Source organism: Bombina bombina, chromosome 2, assembly GCF_027579735.1.
Source record: "Bombina bombina isolate aBomBom1 chromosome 2, aBomBom1.pri, whole genome shotgun sequence".
Lineage (NCBI taxonomy): Eukaryota > Metazoa > Chordata > Amphibia > Anura > Bombinatoridae > Bombina > Bombina bombina.
Window position 1 is genome coordinate 1163589595 of NC_069500.1, and position 20011 is coordinate 1163609605.

General features: G+C 38.3%; 1 protein-coding gene across 2 annotated transcripts in view; it reads left to right on the top strand.

The window, feature by feature from the left end:
* WDR17 (WD repeat domain 17) overlaps positions 1 to 20011 on the top strand; it is a 343395-nt gene that overhangs the window by 315809 nt on the left and 7575 nt on the right. For both annotated transcript variants that reach the window (XM_053703848.1, XM_053703847.1), the window contains exons 28-29: positions 7037 to 7129; positions 14774 to 14957. In XM_053703848.1, the coding sequence (XP_053559823.1) occupies positions 7037 to 7129; positions 14774 to 14957 (277 nt within the window). The remainder of the gene's footprint in view (positions 1 to 7036; positions 7130 to 14773; positions 14958 to 20011) is intronic.

Here is a 20011-nt window from a genome sequence, read left to right on the forward strand (position 1 = left end):
CCTCCAAACACTGGTTAATTTTTATTAACCCCTAATCTGCCTGCCCTAACATCGCCGACACCTACTTAAATTTATTAACCCCTAATCTGCCACCCCCAATGTTGCCGCTACTATAATAAAGTTATTAACCCCTAAACCTAAGTCTAACCCTAAGCCTAACACCCCCCTAATTTAAATATAATTTAAATACATCTAATTAAAATAACTACAATTAAATACATTATTCCTATTTAAAACAAAATACTTACCTGTAAAATAAACCATAAGATAGCTACAATATAATTAATAGTTACATTGTAGCTATCTTATGATTTATTTTTATTTTACTGGCAACTTTGTATTTCTTTTAACTAGGTACAATAGTTATTAAATAGTTATTAACTATTTAATAACTACCTAGCTAAAATAAGTACAAAATTACCTGTAAAATAAATCCTAACCTAAGTTACAATTACACCTAACACTACACTATCATTAAATAAATTACCTAAACTACCTACAATTAATTTCAATTAAATACAATAAACTAAATTTACGAGAAAAAAATAAACACTAAATTACAGACAATTAAAAAAATGACAAGAAGTTTAAACTAATTACACCTAATCTAAGCCCCCTAATAAAATAAAAAAGCCCCCAAAAATAATAAAAAGCCCTTCCCTATACTAAATTACAAATAGCCCTTAAAAGGGCCTTTTGCGGGGCATTGCCCCAAAGTAATCAGCTCTTTTACCTGTAAAAAAAAGAATACAATACTCCCCCAACATTACAACCCACCACCCACACACCCCTACTCTAAAACCCACCCAATACCCCCTTAAAAAAACCTAACACTACCCCATTGAAGATCACCCTACCTTGAGCCGTCTTCACCCAGCCGGGCACCAGTGGTTATCCGATCTGTCCAGAAGTCTTCATCCGATGGGCCAGAAGAGGACATCCAGACCGGCAGAAGTCTTCATCCTATCCGGGCAGAAGAGGACATCCGGACCGTGAGAAGGCTTCATCTGATTGGTTGATTTAATCAGCCAATTGGATTGAAGTTCAATCCAATTGGCTGATTTGATCAGCCAATAGAATTCAAGGTCAATTCTATTGACTGATCCAATCAGCCAATCGGATTGAACTTCAATCCGATTGGCTGATAGCATCAACAAATCGGATTTTTCCTACCTTAATTCCGATTGGCTGATAGAATCCTATCAGCCAATCGGAATTCGAGGGACGCCATCTTGGATGACGTCATTTAAAGGAATATTCATTTGTTGTTAGTCGTCGGCCTAGAAGAATGTTCCGCGCCGGAGGTCTTCAAGATGGAGCCGTTCCTCGTCAGATGGATGAAGATAGAAGATGCAGCTTGGATGAAGCCTTCTCCCAGTCCGGATGTCCTCTTCTGCCCGGATAGGATGAAGACTTCTGCCGGTCTGGATGTCCTCTTCTGGCCCATCGGATGAAGTCTTCTGGAGGGATCAGATGACCACTGGTGCCCGGCTGGGTGAAGATGGCTTAAGGTAGGGTGATCTTCAATGGGGTAGTGTTAGGTTTTTTAAGGGGGTATTGTGTGGGTTTTAGAGTAGGGGTGTGTGGCTGGTGGGTTGTAATGTTGGGGAGGTATTGTATTCTTTTTTTTACAGGTAAAAGAGCTGATTACTTTGGGGCAATGCCCTGCAAAAGGCCCTTTTAAGGGTTATTTGTAATTTAGTATAGGGTAGGGCTTTTTATTATTTTGGGGGGGTTATTTTATTAGGGGGCTTAGATTAGGTGTAATTAGTTTAAACTTCTTGTCATTTTTTTATTTTCTGTAATTTAGTGTTTATTTTTTTTTCGTAATTTAGTGTTTGTTTTTTTCGTAATTTAGTTTATTGTATTTAATTGTAATTAATTGTAGGTAGTTTAGGTAATTTATTAAATGATAGTGTAGTGTTAGGTGTAATTGTAACTTAGGTTAGGATTTATGTTACAGATAAATTTGTACTTATTTTAGCTAGGTAGCTATTAAATAGTTAATAACTATTTAATAACTATTGTACCTAGTTAAAATAAATACAAAGTTGCCAGCAAAATAAAAATAAATCATAAGATAGCTACAATGTAACTATTAGTTATATTGTAGCTATCTTATGGTTTATTTTACAGGTAAGTATTTAGTTTTAAATAGGAATAATTTATTTAATTGTAGTTATTTTATTTAGATGTATTTAAATTATATTTAAATTAGGGGGTGTTAGGGTTAGACTTAGGTTTAGGGGTTAATAACTTTATTATATTAGCAGCGACGTTGGGGGTGGCAGATTAGGGGTTAATAAATGTAAGTAGGTGTCGGCTATGTTAGGGCAGGCAGATTAGGGGTTAATAAAAATTAATTACTGTTTTCGAGGCAGGAGTGCGGCGGTTTAGGGGTTAATATATTTATTAAAGTGGCGGCGATGTCCGGTTGGCAGATTAGGGGTTAATAAGTGTAGTTAGGTTGCAGCGACATTGGGGGCGGCAGATTAGGGGTTAATAACTATAATGTAGGTGTCGGTGATGTTGGGGCAGCAGATTAGGGGTTCATAAGTATAATGTAGGTGGCGGCGATGTCCGGTCGGCAGATTAGGGGTTAAAAATATTTATATTTAGTGTTTGCGATTGGGGGGGGCCTTGGTTTAGGGGTTAATAGGTAGTTTATGGGTGTTAGTGTACTTGTTAGCACTTTAGTTAAGAGTTTTATGTTCCGGCGTTAGCCCATAAAACTCTTAACTACTGACTTTTAAATGCGGTAGGAGTCTTGACAGGAGAGGGTCTACCGCTCACTTCTTCCAAGACTCGTAATATCGGCGTTAGGCAAATCCCATAGAAAAGATAGGATACGCAATTGAAGTAAGGGGATTTGCGGTAGCCTCGAGTCGCGGTAGACCCTTTCCTGCCTGACTCGTAATACCAGCGGGCGTTAAAAAGCAGCGTTGGGACCTCTCAACGCTGCTTTATAAGGCTAACGCCAAACTCGTAATCTAGGCGATTGTATTTTATATTATTATACTGATATATTTTCCTATGAATCGCAGTCTTCAGCTTCTCTGATAGATGCTATTATTAAAGGGCTACTAAATCCAAATTTTTTCTTTAATGATTGAGATAGAGCAGCAGTTTTAAGCAACTTTCTAATTTACTCCTATTATAAATTTTTCTTCGTTCTCTTGTTATCTTTATTTTAAAAGCAGGAATGTAAAGCTTAGGAGCCGGCGAATTTTTGGTTCAGAACCTGGGTTACGCTTGCTTATTGATTGACTGAATGTAGTCACCAATAAGCAAGCGCTATCCAGGGTGCTGAACGTAAAATGAACCGGCTCCCAAGTGTTACATTCCTGCTTTTTAAATAAAGATAGCAAGAGAACGAAGAAAAATTGATAATAGGAGTAAATTAAAAAGTTGCTTAAAATTGCATGCTCTATCTGAATCATAAAATTAAAAAGTTGTGTTTAGTATCCCTTTAAGTATTACAAACCCTGAATGCTTTGTCTGTATGTGAAAGAAGGACATTTGGCGGTGCTATACAAATAAATGATAATAATAATAATAATCAACAGATCCAAAATTGTATTTTATGTCTTTTGTAAAAGAACAACTCTCAATGAACAAAAAAGCAAAGTAAAATACAATGAAAAAATGTATAAAATATGTTCACAGGATGTTTATTTTAACCTATTTGTTATCAAAAGGATTGTTGAATATAAAACATAAAATATCAATGTGCAAAGTTTCAAATGTGAAAGGTAAGATTTTTGATCATGATCATATATTATAAACATATAGTTTAAAAAAAATTGGGGGATTTTTGTAACTTTATAAAAAAAAGACATTAAATAATTCAAATGAGATATGAGCATTCCCAAAAATAGTATCTGGATGGCTTTTAATGTTCAGTTTTGACCACCTGCAACATAAGGCACTAGGGATTTTAGGGGAAAGGGGGTCCTGCGTCCCTAGTAGACATGTGTAGTTGGATTCTAAAAGAATGCAAAATAATGACAGGTTTACACTATTTGTTAGAGATCCAGCAATGTTTTTTTTCAGTTGATTTATTTTTGGATCAGGGTATAAGTATTTTTATTTTTTTTTTAAATTTTTGTGTTGCTGCTGTCTTCAAGCAGTATCACTAGCTACTACTTTAACTTTTAAGATGTTTAAGCTGCTGCCATATTTAATTGCAGAAAAATGTATTTCTTTAACAAATTCATTCCAACAACCAAATGACTGCATATAGATCGAAACAAAATAAATATTTATTTGAAAACATTTTTTTCTCTGTGCACATTTAGTCTCTAGACCAGTGCTTTCCAAACTGTGTGTTGTGACACGTTAGTGTGTCGGCGGCAGTGTGAAGGTGTGTCCCTGATTTAGCACTAATTTCTTTTAAGTTTAAATTTTTTTGTTAAAAAAAAATGTTGGTTTCCGACTTTCCACCTGCCTGCCACGCATATCACATGGTTGACACATGATTGATACCTAGTGGGTCACAGATCATCTTAACCTATTGGCGCAGCTCAGTAGGACCTGAAACTATTCCCATTGGCGGCTTTGGCGGGACATTGGCTCCTGACTGCACGTGTAGTCTCCTCAATCGGCTCGTGACTGCATGTGTAGTCAATGAGTGGGACAACAGTGTGCTTGCAGAGCGGGCAGTAGTCAGTTGGACTAGCAGAGCTCTGTGGACAGCAGCTTAAACGCTGAGCTGAAGTCAGAAGTCAAAGTGATTTGTTTTTTTTCAACTAGCTCCCAGTAGTGCATTGCTGCTTCTGCTCTTGATATATGGATAGGAAGTGGAAGCTTAAAAATGCTTGATGATGAAATGCAAGTGTCTTTATCTAATATTCCACCAAATATTTAGAAACTGTGTTTATCCCATCAACCTCATACATCCAACCTCTTAAGGACATATGACGGAATTTTTCCGTCATAAAACAATTGAGCAAACTGAAAACTGTGTCCTTAAAGGGTTAAAATAGTAAGTAGCTATTGGTGTTATTAAACTTTTTTTAAATTCTTGCACATACTTACATACTATTATTATTATTATCAGTTATTTGTAGAGCACCACCAGATTCCGCAGCGCTATAAACAAATGTGGAGTACAACAAAACAATTATAGGGATCACATGGGTAGAGGGCCCTGCCAAGAGTTGTACTGTTGTAGTCAGCTCTTAAGAAGGTGATCTACGAACAGTTGGACACTTAGGTACACATGCTAAAGGGATTCAAGGGATAGCAATGGAGGAGAGGAACTGGTATAAAGAAAGGTTAGTGTAGGTTGTATGCATCCCTGAACAGTAGAGTTTTTAGGGAGCGCTTGAAGCTTTCAAAACTAGAGGAGAGTCTTATGGAGCGAGGCAGAGAGTTCCACAAGATGGGAGCCAGTCTGGAGAATTTATGTAAACAGGAGTGCGAAGAGGTAACTAGAGAGGAGGAGAGTAGGAGGTCATGAGCAGAGCGAAGGGGACGGGAGGGAGAGTATCTGGAGACAAGGTCTGAGATATAGGGGGGGCAGTGCAGTTGAGGGCTTTGCATGTCAGAGTGAGAATTTGGTGTTTAATCCTAGAGGCAAAAGGAAGCCAGTGAAGGGATTGGCAGAGAGGTGCAGCAGATGAAGAGCGACGTGTAAGGAGGATGAGCCTGGCAGAGGCAATTATTATGGATTGTAAAGGAGCTAGGCGGCAGGTGGGGAGACCAGAGAGGATAGAGTTGCCGTAATCGAGGCGGGAAAGGATGAGAGAGTGAATGAAAATCTTAGTTGTGTCTTGTGTAAGGAAATGTCTAATTTTAGCAATGTTTTTAAGGTGGAAGCGGCAGGCTTTAGCCAAGTCTGAATGTGAGTAGTGAAAGAAATATCTGAGTCAAGTGTGACCCCGAGACATTGGGCATGCAGGGTAGGAGTAATGATGGAGTTGTCGACAGTTATAGAGAGATTGGGGGTGGAGATTTTGGAAGAAGGGGGAAAATAAGGAGCTAAGTTTTGGAGAAGTTTAGCTTGAGGTAGTGAGAGGACATCCAGTTAGAGATGTGAGAAAGACAGTTAGTGACACGGGTTAGCAAGGAATGAGATAGGTCTGGTGGAGAGAAGTAGATTTGGGTGTCATCGGCATACAAATGATATTGGAAACCGTGGGACTTTATTAGGGAACCTAGTGATGACGTGTAGATTGAGAAGAGAAGTGGACCAAGGACAGAGCCTTGCGGTACTCCGACAGAAAGTGGTGACGGGCAGAGGAGGCCCCAGAGAAGGCTATACTATGACTTGTAAATACATTTTGTTATTATATCATTTATGTATGTGTCCGTGTCTCTTAAAACAAGTTAGTTTAAACTCCTGTTTGCTAGTACAACTGAATTACGGTGTCGCGAAATGATGTAGGTCTAAAAAGTGTGTCACCGACATAAAAAGTTTGGAAAGATCTGCTCTAGACCATCATTAACTTAAAGCAATAAATAACCCTTTTAAAAAATAAGGGATGCCAAATGTAAGATGCCATGCCCTCATATGATGCAGGTACTACAATGGGAATTGTGGCTACTATACCACTTGACACAAGGGAGGCTATGTTATGGAGGAAATCCCATTTCTGATTGAAAGGTGAAATGCCTCTATAACATCCAGTAAGTGGACTGTAGAATCATTAAAATGGAAATAACCCATAAAAAGAAAATATTAATCTAAATGGAACAAAACCTTTAATTATTTTCTTTTCATTATGTAGCCCACTTGTGTTAATATAAGCATGCAATTGTAACTATCCTCCCCTACTTTTGTCTTGTTTTATTTATTCTAATAATCTGTCACTAAAGATAGTAGTGAATGAGTAGTGAATGAGTAAGATTATTAGCATATGCAGCAGCACCCAGTTATTGTGTAATACAGTTACCGTATTATTTGTAAGGTCTTTATTGGTGTATACGCACAGATGTTCTGTTGTCAAACATGACTTCATATTAACTGGTGTTTTCTACTGCTAACATATTTCTTATTGCATGTTTTTTACTTTGCTTTTTTTAACATTTATAGTCAGCTTTTGAAACGGCGAGAGGTGTCTGTTCCCCTACAGATTGAGCAGCTTTCAGTGGAATTAGATGCCTGGAGAGCGTGCACACAGTCTAAGTAAGTATACTAAAATATAAATGTATTACATTAAATTGTGTTAGTCTATGTACAGCCATTGGGGTGCACTAACTGGACCACTGAGTATTGATAATGTAACTAAAGTAATTAGAATACAATGGGCCAGAATGTGATAACACTAAAAGCATCAGAGCTAAGATGGTCTGTTTAACTGGCTATTGTTTTTTGTTACTATAAGATATAAAGTAGTAAAAGAGCACGAGGTGAAACAATATCATCAAATTCACAATGACAAAATTTCACTAATATTTAGTTAATAGAGATGTGTTCCAGAAGAAAGCGAAACCATCAATTTATTTTTATCGCAGTTTAAATTTAGAACTGCCTGGCAGAGTTTCAGACCCAACACTGGATCTTCTCAAGTCAAGACAATGAGCACATGTACCGCTGAGTTTACACAGAGAACAAGCTATTAATGTAAATAAAGTGTATGATTAATATTAAAGATGAATAAACCTTTAACATTAAAATTGGCAGTGAGTCAGTCCCATAAATAGGCAACTCTCAAATGTCATAGATGAATTCTTCATTAGTAAATGACTAAACATCCATTTCTTTCAATAGAATAGGATAACAAATATTCTGTTTAAATAAACACATTTGTAGTAATTGTACAAATAAAATGCAATTACAAACTTACAAATGTGTGTTCTCTAAAACAGCTCTTATTGGATCCACACACTTAAAACAATGAGCTAAATTCCGAAAAAGAATACTCTCTTCCTAAAGATAATCACACATTGGGTTAGATTCATAAAAGCTGCTCAGGTTGTTGAGGGACCTTGAAGTAACGGAAAGATCATTTTCAAAATTCATTGAGTATCACTTCATATATATATATATTGAATTAAAAAACAATTTATTGCCTTTGTAAAGTATTTTGTCTTGTGGTTGTGTCTTTCTGTTTCAAAGTTGACAAGATTGTCTCGTTTTTTAATTGTTTTTTATTGCAGCTTTCTTTTGTTTTTTAAAAAGTTTTCTTTGTGCATATGTTAGAGTGAACTGTTTTTATAAACATCCTTTTTCCTGTTTTATTTAGTTTGTTCTGTAATGTTTTGAAAGTGTTTTTTTATGCCAATAATTAGCCATGTATTGCAAAATCAGCTCCATTATAATCAATAGGGCCACATCTTCCTTGCAGTTTAAGATTGTGATGAGGGGAGGATACAATTCACTGAATTCAGCAATGTTTGAGTTGCAATGTTGCGGCAAGTTTTTCGGCTTACCAAACTTTTGTTTATTAAATCTAAGCCATTTATTAAATGAGGTGGCAAATGACAAAATTGTATCATCATTTAGTCACACACACACACACACACACATATATATATATTAAAAAAAAAAACTGAGAATTTGCATATCTGATTTGCATATCATACCCAGAATTCTCTTGTGCATTGGTAACATTGTACATGGAGTATTTCTGGGGAAAAGTAAGCGGGGAATCTTAAATAGATGTGCTAATTTCCTATGCAAATATTTGTATTGATTTAATTTTGAGACATGAAGGATTTTAATCTCAGTCTTTTATCTCCACCATAATTTTAATGAATATATATATAAATGTGCAAATAACATGTGTGTATATATGTATATATATTTGTACTAATGGGCAGTTTAAAAGATTTCATTAAAATGGTAACTCTTTCCTATCTATTTACCATCATAAAGGTTACTCAAATTCATAATATTTCACTTTACAGACCACGGCTTTGGGCTCATCTTGAATATTGTGTATTGTCCTGTAGGCCATGACTCAAGAAGGATATAAACTGTTTAAAAGAAAACAACTAAAACTGCACATGGTTTAAAAAAATTAAACACTGAAAAACTTCATTAAAGGTATATGAAACCCACATTTTTTCTTTCATTTGGGTTTCATATCCCTTTAATTCTTAGAGAAGAGAAAGGAGAGAGGGGGTGGCATGATAGAAACCTTCAAATATATTAACAGATTTAATAAAGCGAAGGATGAAAGTATTTTTCTCAAAAAGAGCAACACCAGAGCAAGAGGCCATGATGTATAGTAGGAAGGTAGTAGGTTCAGGAATAATTTAGAGTAATTTGCACAAAAGGTGTTGAATTGTTGAATACACTTCCAATTGAGATGGTAAACAAAAATCTTTTGGCCCTATCAGCTGTCCTAATCTATGGGGCCGAGTTATCAAAGTCTGACGGACATGTTACGCAGTAGCGTATCATGTCCGCCAGACATCGCTGAATGCAGACAGCATACGCTGTCAGCATTTAACATTGCACAAACAGTTCTAGTGAACAGCTTGTGTAATGCCGCCCCCTGTAGATTCGCGGCCAATCGCAGGGGGTGTCAACCCGATCGTATACGAAGGCTCGCATGGAAACAGGGGCATCAGGGGCCATTCAGCCTTTGATAAATCGGCCCCTTAGTCTCTATGTTTACCAATAAATTAATGTAGCTTTAATGCTATGTTTTTTTATTTTAAATGTGAATGTTTTATGGAGTGGTGCAAATTATAAGTGATGACCTAGATAGCTCTATTACAATTTATATTGCATAGCTTAAAGGGACAGTATACACTCATTTTCATAGAGCTGCATGTAATAGACACTACTATAAAGAATATGATGCACAGATACTGATATAAAAATCCAGTATAAAACGGTTTAAAAACTTACTTAGAAGCTCTCAGGTTAGCTCTGTTGAAAAGTTAGCTGGAAAGCCCAATGCAATTGGGAAATAAGACACTCCCCCCTCCCCCTTCCTTTGCATATGAAAAGACCCTTTACACAAACAGGAGCAAGCAGGAGAAGGTAGCTGACGGTATTCACATAAAACTTTGGGGCTTAGTTAGAAGTCTAAAAATCAGAGCAATGTTATTTAAAAATAAGCAAAACTATTCATTTTAAAAAAAAACAACTTTATGGGCTATATAAATAGATAATTTACAAAACATTTATGCAAATAAAAAATGAGTGTATAATGTCCCTTTAATGAGTTTTAACAAGGCAGTGCAGTTGGAGGCCCATGGGACGTACTACACACTATTTGCCTTTGAAAGTATCCCTATGTATTGCTGTTGCTGCAGTAAAAAACGTTGAGTGAGGAGGGTTTCATAAGAGTAAGAAAGAGAAGGAATAGAAGATGAGAGATAATTAGTGCAGAAATTGGAGGGTAATACATAGAGAACTTAAAGTGCGTGAATAAGACACGCAGAATGAGCAGGAAATAGCTGAGTTTGAAGCTTTTGCCAATGGAAAATCTGATTTTTAGTACAAAACTGTATACCCATCAACATGTATGTTTGCAACCTGTTTGGCCTGGTGGTCAATATATTTGTAGTCTAACAAGATAGCAGCTGATTGTCCAGCACCTTGTTTTGTTTTTCTCACTATTAAATCACAAATTAAATAAAATGAATACGTTGAATCGATGCTGCATTTAAAAATGAATATAATAAGTTGTCTTAAAAAAATATAAATTATGCATATAGCTGTACCCAAAAAATATGTGTCAGCAATACTTTACTTCCATAAACATTAAAATATGTCAGTAAAATTGGTCAACCCCATACCTTAAGTCACCATGATACCTTTTACTAAATATTGCATAAGTAGGAGTATATATTAACACAATTAATCAGAAAATAGATCATTTAAATTTTGTGGAAAAAACCTCTGCACTCATTAACTTATAATATTTTATCACATTGAAAGTAGTACACACCAATAATGCCATATTGTAACAGTTGCAACAGTTAAAAATGGAACATACATTGTTTATTCAGAACCACAGACACGTTGATGCATTTAGCCATACTGGCTATATCAAATGTTATTTACCCACATTATAGGCTTCATTTAAGAAGCTGGTAATACAGCTTTGGAGCGGTCATCAGACTGCTGATTCTTAACCTACTAGCCACAATGCTGGATGGACAGGGGCGGAGATGTCTGCCTGTGTCCATCTGAGGGTTGGTAAATGGAGGCCTGCATGTCTGTTTTTTTTTATCATCACATCCTACATTCTGTAAGGTTCCAGGGATGCCTCTTGTTTTATCCAGCAAGACTAACAGAGATGCAAATATTCTACACTTACAAAGATTTAGATTTAACGTGTTTCAAGCGTGTTTCTGAAATTGTTGCAGTTGTTATTGTTTAACTGCTAATCAATAAGCTCTCATTTCATGTGTGAGATTTCATGTATTGGGGCTCTTAAGGCAACATGCTTAATATACAGTTCTTAATAGTTGCCACTTAATTAGTCATTCAATTATGACAAATCATTTCATAATATCACTGTAAAACAATCAAATTTTTTTGTTGGATAAACAGACATCTAACTAATGAATATTGAATTAGTTTGTAATCAACCAATATCTAATTACTAATTTAAAAGTGTCGCTCTTATTCATTGGGTATTGGGACTGTCAATCAGACCTTAATAACTAATGAACAGTCTCAAAAATCAGACTGCGACAATTCTTAAAAAAAATAATATTAATAAAAGTGTCCGTATTACTGGATGTTATTTATTATATTCAGCCATGTGGGCATTGTACGAGCCACTGGAAAATGTATTGTGTAAAGCAAGGTTTATTTGTTAAATTTTCAGTTTCTATGAAAACCTTCCTCCCCCTACGCTGTGACTGTAACCTACACAGGGACTATAACCTAGCAGATTTTTATTTTTAAATACTATCTATTACTTAAAAACATCACCTCAGCATGTTCCAAGATAGATACATTTATTAAATTACTGTTTGTGTGGATACATGGAATGCCGGAACCCTGTTATCTCTGGTGTTGTAATTTCCTGTAAAGCTTTTTACTACAGCATATTTATATTCTACACCACAACACCATGAAGCCAATGAATCTTGACGCTATGTGTAGTCATCGTCTGTACAGGTTCTAGCAGATGAAGAATCTAACCACAGATGTCTCTTTTCTCTAAGATATAAGTTTCAATATAACCTTTCCTCTGGGTTATGAACATGTTCTGATGTCCTTCATAAACAATGACATTGTTAGTTTATAGTATTATAAAGAGGACACACATGGTTAGCAAAAAACAGCACAAAATGTCAAATGGTGTTGTGCTAAAATACTTAGCTTTAAGGCCTATTTTTAAAAACAGAGCTATTTTAATCATGTAAAAAACAAATACAAAGTTTAAACCATGAATGATACAATCTCATAAGACCACTCACTGGATCTCTAAAAAAACAACACAGCCTGAGGATGCACGCAGAGCTTCCACCGTGACAAATAAATTCTTTGGAAACAATGACGACCATTTCAGTGTTTATTTTGCTTAACTTAGTTGTAATGCTTTAGTGTTTTTTACCATAGAATTATATTTAGTTAATAATAAATTAAAAATCCATCATACAAACGTTACCTATCAGAGTGCATAGTGCTTACTGTCAAGTTTGGGTTTGGGATAGGTCCTTTAGTTCTAGAAAAGGGTCATCTTAATGCCAGAGGAAACATAGACATTTTAGACAGTTGGGTGCTTCTAACTTTGTGGTAGTTTGGGAAAGGTCCTTCCCTGTTCCAGCGTGCCCCTGTGCACAAAGCAAGGTCCATAAAGAAATGGTTTGACGAGTTTGGTGTGGAGGAATTTGAGTGTCTTGCATAGAGCCCTGACTTCAACCGCACTGACCAGACCTTCTTGTCAAACATCAGTGTCAGGGGCATATTTATCAAGCTGCGTATGGCTCGCCAGAAACACAAGTTCTGAAGCAGTGGTCTAAAGATTGATGCTCCATCACCTGTCCACCTGCTCTGAGGCGGCAGACAGATATCACCGGAAATCAACCCCATCAAATACGATCGGGCTGATTGACACCCCCTGCTGGCGGCAGATTGGCCGCAAATCTGGGGGGGGCGGCATTGCACCAGCAGTTCACAAGAACTGCTGGTGCAATGATAAATGCCGACAGCGTATTCTGTCAGCATTTATCGATGTGCAGCGGACATGATCCACAATATCGGATCATGTCAGCTCGCACAATGTTAAATCGGCCCCATAGTGTCAACCTTGTGGAAATCCTTCCTAGAAGAGAAGCAGCTCTAATAGTTATTAATACCCATGGTTTTAGAATGGGATATCCAATGGGTGTGATGGTCAGGTGTCCGCATACAAAAATATTTTGTGTCTTCCTTTGTGATTGCATCAGTCTAAAGCAAGGATTGAAATATCTTTGATAAGTTGGTCGCTCTATTCCACAGTTCTGCTACAAAAGATGGCAGCTATGTAGCTTTGATTGTGGTGTTCATTTGTTAAAAACTAGTTTTTTCCAACACTGGCCAACAAAACCTTTGTTACTGGTTCAAGAAAATTGCTTGCTTTTGTATTAGCAGGAATGTGATTCAAAATGTTTATATCTGCACACTTTGTTTTGATCCTGGAGATAAAATCTGACATGTATGCTAATTTAGGCGTTTGACATAAAAACAAATCAAAATAATTTGGGTTTATATATTGTTTTTTTTATTTACAGAGTTTACAGGGAAAACAAACTTGCACTAGCAGTTAATGTGTTAGTCTTCCATTATCATTCATACATCAATGTACCTAGTCAGAAAGATGCTTCTGACACATACTTATATACAGTTACAATAAATATATTAACATCCAGACGCTTTCTCATATAATTGCACTTTTTGATTCCTTAATAAACAGATTCACTTTTAGATGGTTCTTTCACTAAGGTTCTATAATACAGGTATATACATTATCACAATTATGTTAGGTCAGGAGCAGTTGGGTGAATTACGTAAGGGTTAGAAATGACAGGCATGAAAGAGTTTCTAAGGAGAGATAAGGGCATGGAAATGGGTCACAGAGGGTGAGTCAACAGCTTAATTGCTTCCCTGATGCAACAGATGCTAGGTCTCTAGAGTATGAAGCTCATAGACTTCATGCTAGAGTAACTGAGGACCGAGAAAACAACTGTATATGAAATGCATGCTAATTATTTCCCCAAGGTATATGGAAAAAACACAATATTGCTATACATTAAAGTCTACTCCAAAAATGTTATTGTTTAAAAAAAAATAGATAATACCTTTATTACCCATTCTCCAGTTTTGCATAACCAACACTGTTATATTAATATACTTTTTACCTCTGTTATTATATTACCTTATATCTAACCTTCTTTTGACTGCCCCCCTGATCACATGGCTATTTATTTATTAACTATTGTTTTGCATTTTAACCAATTACTGCAGTGTCAGACACAACACCACGGTAGTGAGCACAATGTTATCTATATGGCTCAAATGGATTAGCAGTTTCTTGTTGTGAAACACAAATAAAAAGGCATGTGATAAGAGGCTGTTTGTAGTGGCTTAGAAACAGGCAGAAATTTAGAGGTTTAAATGTTATAAAGTATATTAATATAACAATGTTGGTTGTGCAAAGCTGGGGAATGGGTAGGAAAGGTGTTATTTATCTTTTTAAACAATAACAATTTTGATGTTGACTGTCCCTTTAACTGAACAATATTACTAGTTTATATAAGACATTGCAGTTTTTAAATAATTTGACCAAAATGATGTATTTTGTGTTTTTGTGTGCTCTGTGATTTTTGCATGTTACCATAACAAAATAACAAATACATCTTTATTTCACAGGTCTGGTGATGATCTTCCATACACGCCTCCCACAGAATTGCAAAGAAAGGTTTATGCAAATCTTCTCTTGAAAATAAAAGAAGAACCTCTTAAAGGACTGATAGGACCAGACTATGTTACAGGATCCAACCTCCCAAGTCACTCCGATGTTCATGTGTCTTGTTTGACCGGATTACGAATACAGGCATGTACTAATTATTATTACTATTGACAATAAATAGTTAAAACTAGAGTATAAATGTAATTTAGAGATAATGGGGCCTATTTATCAAGCCGTCAACCGCAAATACGCTGGAATTCCGCAGCTTAATTGTGGAGAGCCTGATTCCCCTTATTTATCAATCCCTACAGACCGGCAAAAGTAGAATTTTGTGGCGTAACATACGATCCGCCGGTCAAAGTCCGACACAGATTGATGCTTATGTCATTACAGATGTTCCGAATGCAAATTCGGCACTATCTGACTACTTTTGTAAGTTAACAAAATTCTACCAGGTATGCTCGGCACTATTCCGGCCCAGCATACCTGGTTTTCAATCTGCCTCCCTGGAGGCGGCGGATGCCGTAGGAATCAATGGGAGTCTGAAAGCAGCGAAAGCTCATGTTCGCTGCTGCCCGATATCCCATTGATTCCTATAGGAGAATAAAAGTTATGTTTACACCTAACACCCTAACATGTACCCCGAGTCTAAACACCTCTAATCTGCCGCCCCCGCCACCGCCGCCACCTACATTATACTTATTAACCCCTAAGTTGCCATCCCCAACACCGCCGCCACCTACATTATGTTATTAACCCCTAATCTGCCCCCCCTACACCGCAGCCACCTACATTATGTTATTACCCCTAATCTGCCGTCCCCAACGTCACCACCACTATATTAAATTTATTAACCCCTAAACCTAAGTCTAACCCTAACACCCCCTAACTTAAATTTAAATAAATATAAATAAAATTACTATCATTAACTACATTATTCCTATTTAAAACTAAATACTTACCTATAAAATAAACCCTAAGCTAGCTACAATATAACTAATAGTTACATTGTAGCCATCTTAGGGTTTATTTTTATTTTACAGGCAAGTTTGTATTTATTTTAACTAGGTACAACAGTTATTAAATAGTTATTAACTATTTAATAACTACCTAGATAAAATAAATACAAAAGTACCTGTAAAATAAAACCTAACCTAAGTTACAATAACACCTAACACTACACTACAATTAAATATAATTAACTAAATTATATACAATTATCTAAAGTACAAAAAACCCCCACTAAATTACAGAAAATAATAAACAAATTACAGAAATTTAAACTAATTACACCTAATCTAATAGCCCTATAAAAATAAAAAAGCCCCCCCAAAATAAAAAAACCCTAGCCTAAACCAAACTACCAATAGCCCTTAAAAGGTCCTTTTGCGGGGCATTGCCCCAAAGTAATCAGCTCTTTTACCTGTAAAAAAAAAATACAAACAACCCCCCCAACAGTAAAACCCACCACCCACACAAACAACCCCCCCAAAAAAATACTAACTAAAAAAACCTAAGCTCCCCATTGCCCTGAAAAGGGCAGTTAGCTCTTTTGGGGCCCAAAGCCCTAACCTAAAAATAAAACCCACCCAATACACCCTTAAAAAACCTAACACGAACCGGGAGACGTCTTCATCCAAGCCGGGCAGAAGTGGTCCTCCTGACGGGCAGAAGTCTTCATCCAGACGGCATCTTCTATCTTCATCCTTCCGGCGCGGAGCGGGTCCATCTTCAAGACATCCGACAAAGAGCATCCTCTTCGGCCAATGACTACCAGACGAATGAAGGTTCCTTTAAGTGATGTCATCCAAGATGGTGTCCCTTAGATTCCGATTGGCTGATAGAATTCTATCAGCCAATCGGAATTAAGGTAGAAAAAATCCTATTGGCTGATGCAATCAGCCAATAGGATTGAACTTCAATCCTATTGGCTGATTGGAACAGCCAATAGGATTGAGCTCGCATTCTATTGGTTGTTCCAATCAGCCAATAGGATTGAAGTTCTATCCTATTGGCTGATTTCATCAGCCAATAGGATTTTTTCTACCTTAATTCCGATTGGCTGATCAGCCAATCGGAATCTAAGGAACGCCATCTTGGATGACGTCACTTAAAGGAACCTTCATTCATCGGGTAGTCATTGGCCGAAGAGGATGCTCCGCGTCGGATGTCTTGAAGATGGATCCGCTCCGCACCGGAAGGATGAAGATAGTAGATGCCGTCTGGATGAAGACTTCTGCCGTCTGGAGGACCACTTCTGCCCGTCTTGGATGAAGATGTCTCCCGGTAAGTCGATCTTCAGGGCGTTAGTGATGGTTTTTTTAAGGGTGTATTGAGTGGGTTTTATTTTTAGGTTAGGGCTTTGGGCCGCAAAAGAGCTAACTGCCCTTTTAAGGGCAATGCCCATCCAAATGCCCTTTTCAGGGCAATGGAGAGCTTAGGTTTTTTTAGTTAGTATTTTTTGGGGGGGTTGTTTGTGTGGGTGGGGGGTTTTACTGTTGGGGGGTTGTTTGTATTTTTTTTACAGGTAAAAGAGCTGATTACTTTGGGGCAATGCCCCGCAAAGGGCCCTTTTAAAGGGACATGAAACCCAAATTAGAAAGAACATACAATTATACACAACTTTCTAATTTACTTCTATTATCTAATTTGCTTCATTCTCTTGATATTCTTTGCTGAAAAGCATATTTAGATATGCTTAGTAGCTGCTGATTGGTAGCTGAACATAGATGCCTCCTGTGATTGGTTCAATGTGTGCATTGCTATTTCTTCATTAAAGTATATCTAAAGAATTAAGCAAATTAGGTAATAGAAGTAAATTGGAATGTTGTTTAAAATTGTATTCTCTACCTTAATCATGAAAGAAAATGTTTGGGTATAGTATCCCTTTAAGGGCTATTGGTAGTTTAGTTTAGGCTAGGGTTTTTTTTATTTTGGAGGGCTATTAAATTAGGTGTAATTAGTTTTAAATTTCTGTAATTTGTTTATTATTTTCTGTAATTTAGTGGGGGGGGTTGTACTTTAGATAATCCTATATTATAAAAGACAAGAGTTTGTCTGAAGCCGTCATGCTCAGTTCAGACAAACTCTTGCAGCTGATCGCATGCGCACCCTTGGCCAGCTGTTGATACTTTGCACGCGCGCACTCTCGCACCCACTTAGCAAGATTGTAGCTGAAAAAAAAAACTGATGTCAGCGACCCCCCTTGCTGAATGCGCACGCACCACCCTCGCACCCACTTAGCGTAAACTGATTTCAGCACTTTCACCGCGACACATGAGATCCCCCTTGCAGAATGCGCACGCACCCTCGCACTCACATGCGCACGCGAACCCACGCGCACGCAACTAATCGTTGACATGAGATCCCCCTTGCAGAATGCGCACGCACCCTCGCACCCTGCGCACGCGCACGCAAATAGCCGTTGAAAGCAGCTGATCAGAGGCAGGGGAGAGGGAGAGAGGGAGACAGGGGAGAGGGAGACAGGGGGGAGGGAGACAGGGGAGAGGGAGACAGGGGAGAGGGAGAGGGAGACAGGGGAGAGGGAGACAGGGGAGAGGGTGAGAGAGACGGGGGAGAGGGAGACGGGGGAGAGGGAGACGGGGGAGAGGGAGACGGGGGAGAGGGAGACGGGGGAGAGGGAGACGGGGGAGAGGGAGACGGGGGAGAGGGAGACGGGGGAGAGGGAGACGGGGGAGAGGGAGACGGGGGAGAGGGAGACGGGGGAGAGGGAGACAGGGGAGAGGGAGACGGGGGAGAGGGAGACGGGGGAGAGGGAGACGGGGGAGAGGGAGACGGGGGAGAGGGAGACGGGGGAGAGGGAGACGGGGGAGAGGGAGACGGGGGAGAGGGAGACGGGGGAGAGGGAGACGGGGGAGAGGGGGACGGGGGAGAGGGGGACAAGGGAGAGGGAGAGAGAGACAGGGGAGAGGGAGAGAGAGACAGGGGAGAGGAGAGGGAGACAGGGGAGAGGGAGACAGGGGAGAGGGAGACAGGGGAGAGGGAGACAGGGGAGAGGGAGACAGGGGAGAGGGAGACAGGGGAGAGGGAGACAGGGGAGAGGGAGACAGAGACAGGGGAGAGGGAGACAGGGGAGAGGGTGAGAGAGAGACAGGGGGGGAGAGAGAGAGAGGGGAGAGAGAGAGACAGACAGGGGGGAGGAGAGAGAGGCAGGGGAGAGAGAGAGAGACAGGGGAGTGAGAGTGAGAGAGACAGGGGGGAGAGAGTGAGAGAGACAGGGGGGAGAGAGTGAGAGAGACAGGGGGGAGAGAGTGAGAGAGACAGGGGGGAGAGAGTGAGAGAGACAGGGGGGAGAAAGAGGGGAGAGAGAGAGATAGGGCAGAGAGAGAGAGAGAATATAAAAATAAAAATAAACCACACGGCCCGTGTGAACGGGCTTTAGGACTAGTTGTATATAATTTAATTAATTGTATGTAATTTATTTAATTGTAGTGTAGTGTTAGGTGTTATTGTAACTTAGGTTAGGTTTTATTTTACAGATACTTTTTATATTTATTTTACCTAGGTAGTTATTAAATAGTTAATCACTATTTAGTAACTATTGTACCTAGTTAAAATAAATGCAAACTTGCCTGTAAAATAAAAATAAACCCTAAGCTAGCTACAATGTAACTATTAGTTATATTGTAGCTAGCGTAGGGTTTATTTTACAGGTAAGTATTTAGTTTTAAATAGGAATAATGTAGTTAATGATAATACATTTTTTTTATATTTATTTAAATTAGAATTAAGTTAGGGGGTGTTAGGGTTAGACTTAGGTTTAGGGGTTAATAAATTTAATATAGTGGCAGCGACATTGGGAATGACAGATTAGGGGTTAATAAGTATTATGTAGGTGGCGGCAGTGTAGGAGGGGAACAGTTTAGGGGTTAATAACATAATATAGGTGGGGGCGGTGTAGGGGGCGGCAGATTAGGGGTTAATAAGTATAATGTAGGTGGCAGTGGGCTCTGGGAGCGGCGGTTTAGGGGTTAATAACTTTATTTAGTTGCAGCGGGGTCCGGGAGCGGCGGTTTAGGGGTAAAACAGTATAGTATAGTGTGGGTGCTTAGTGACAGTATACCAATAAAACTGGTAAAAAGCCGAAGAGCAGCGAGATCGATGACTGTTAGTTAACAGTCCGCTGCTCATCGCCCCGTACTTGGTGCGCGGCTTTTTGACAGCTTTTTTGGTAACTT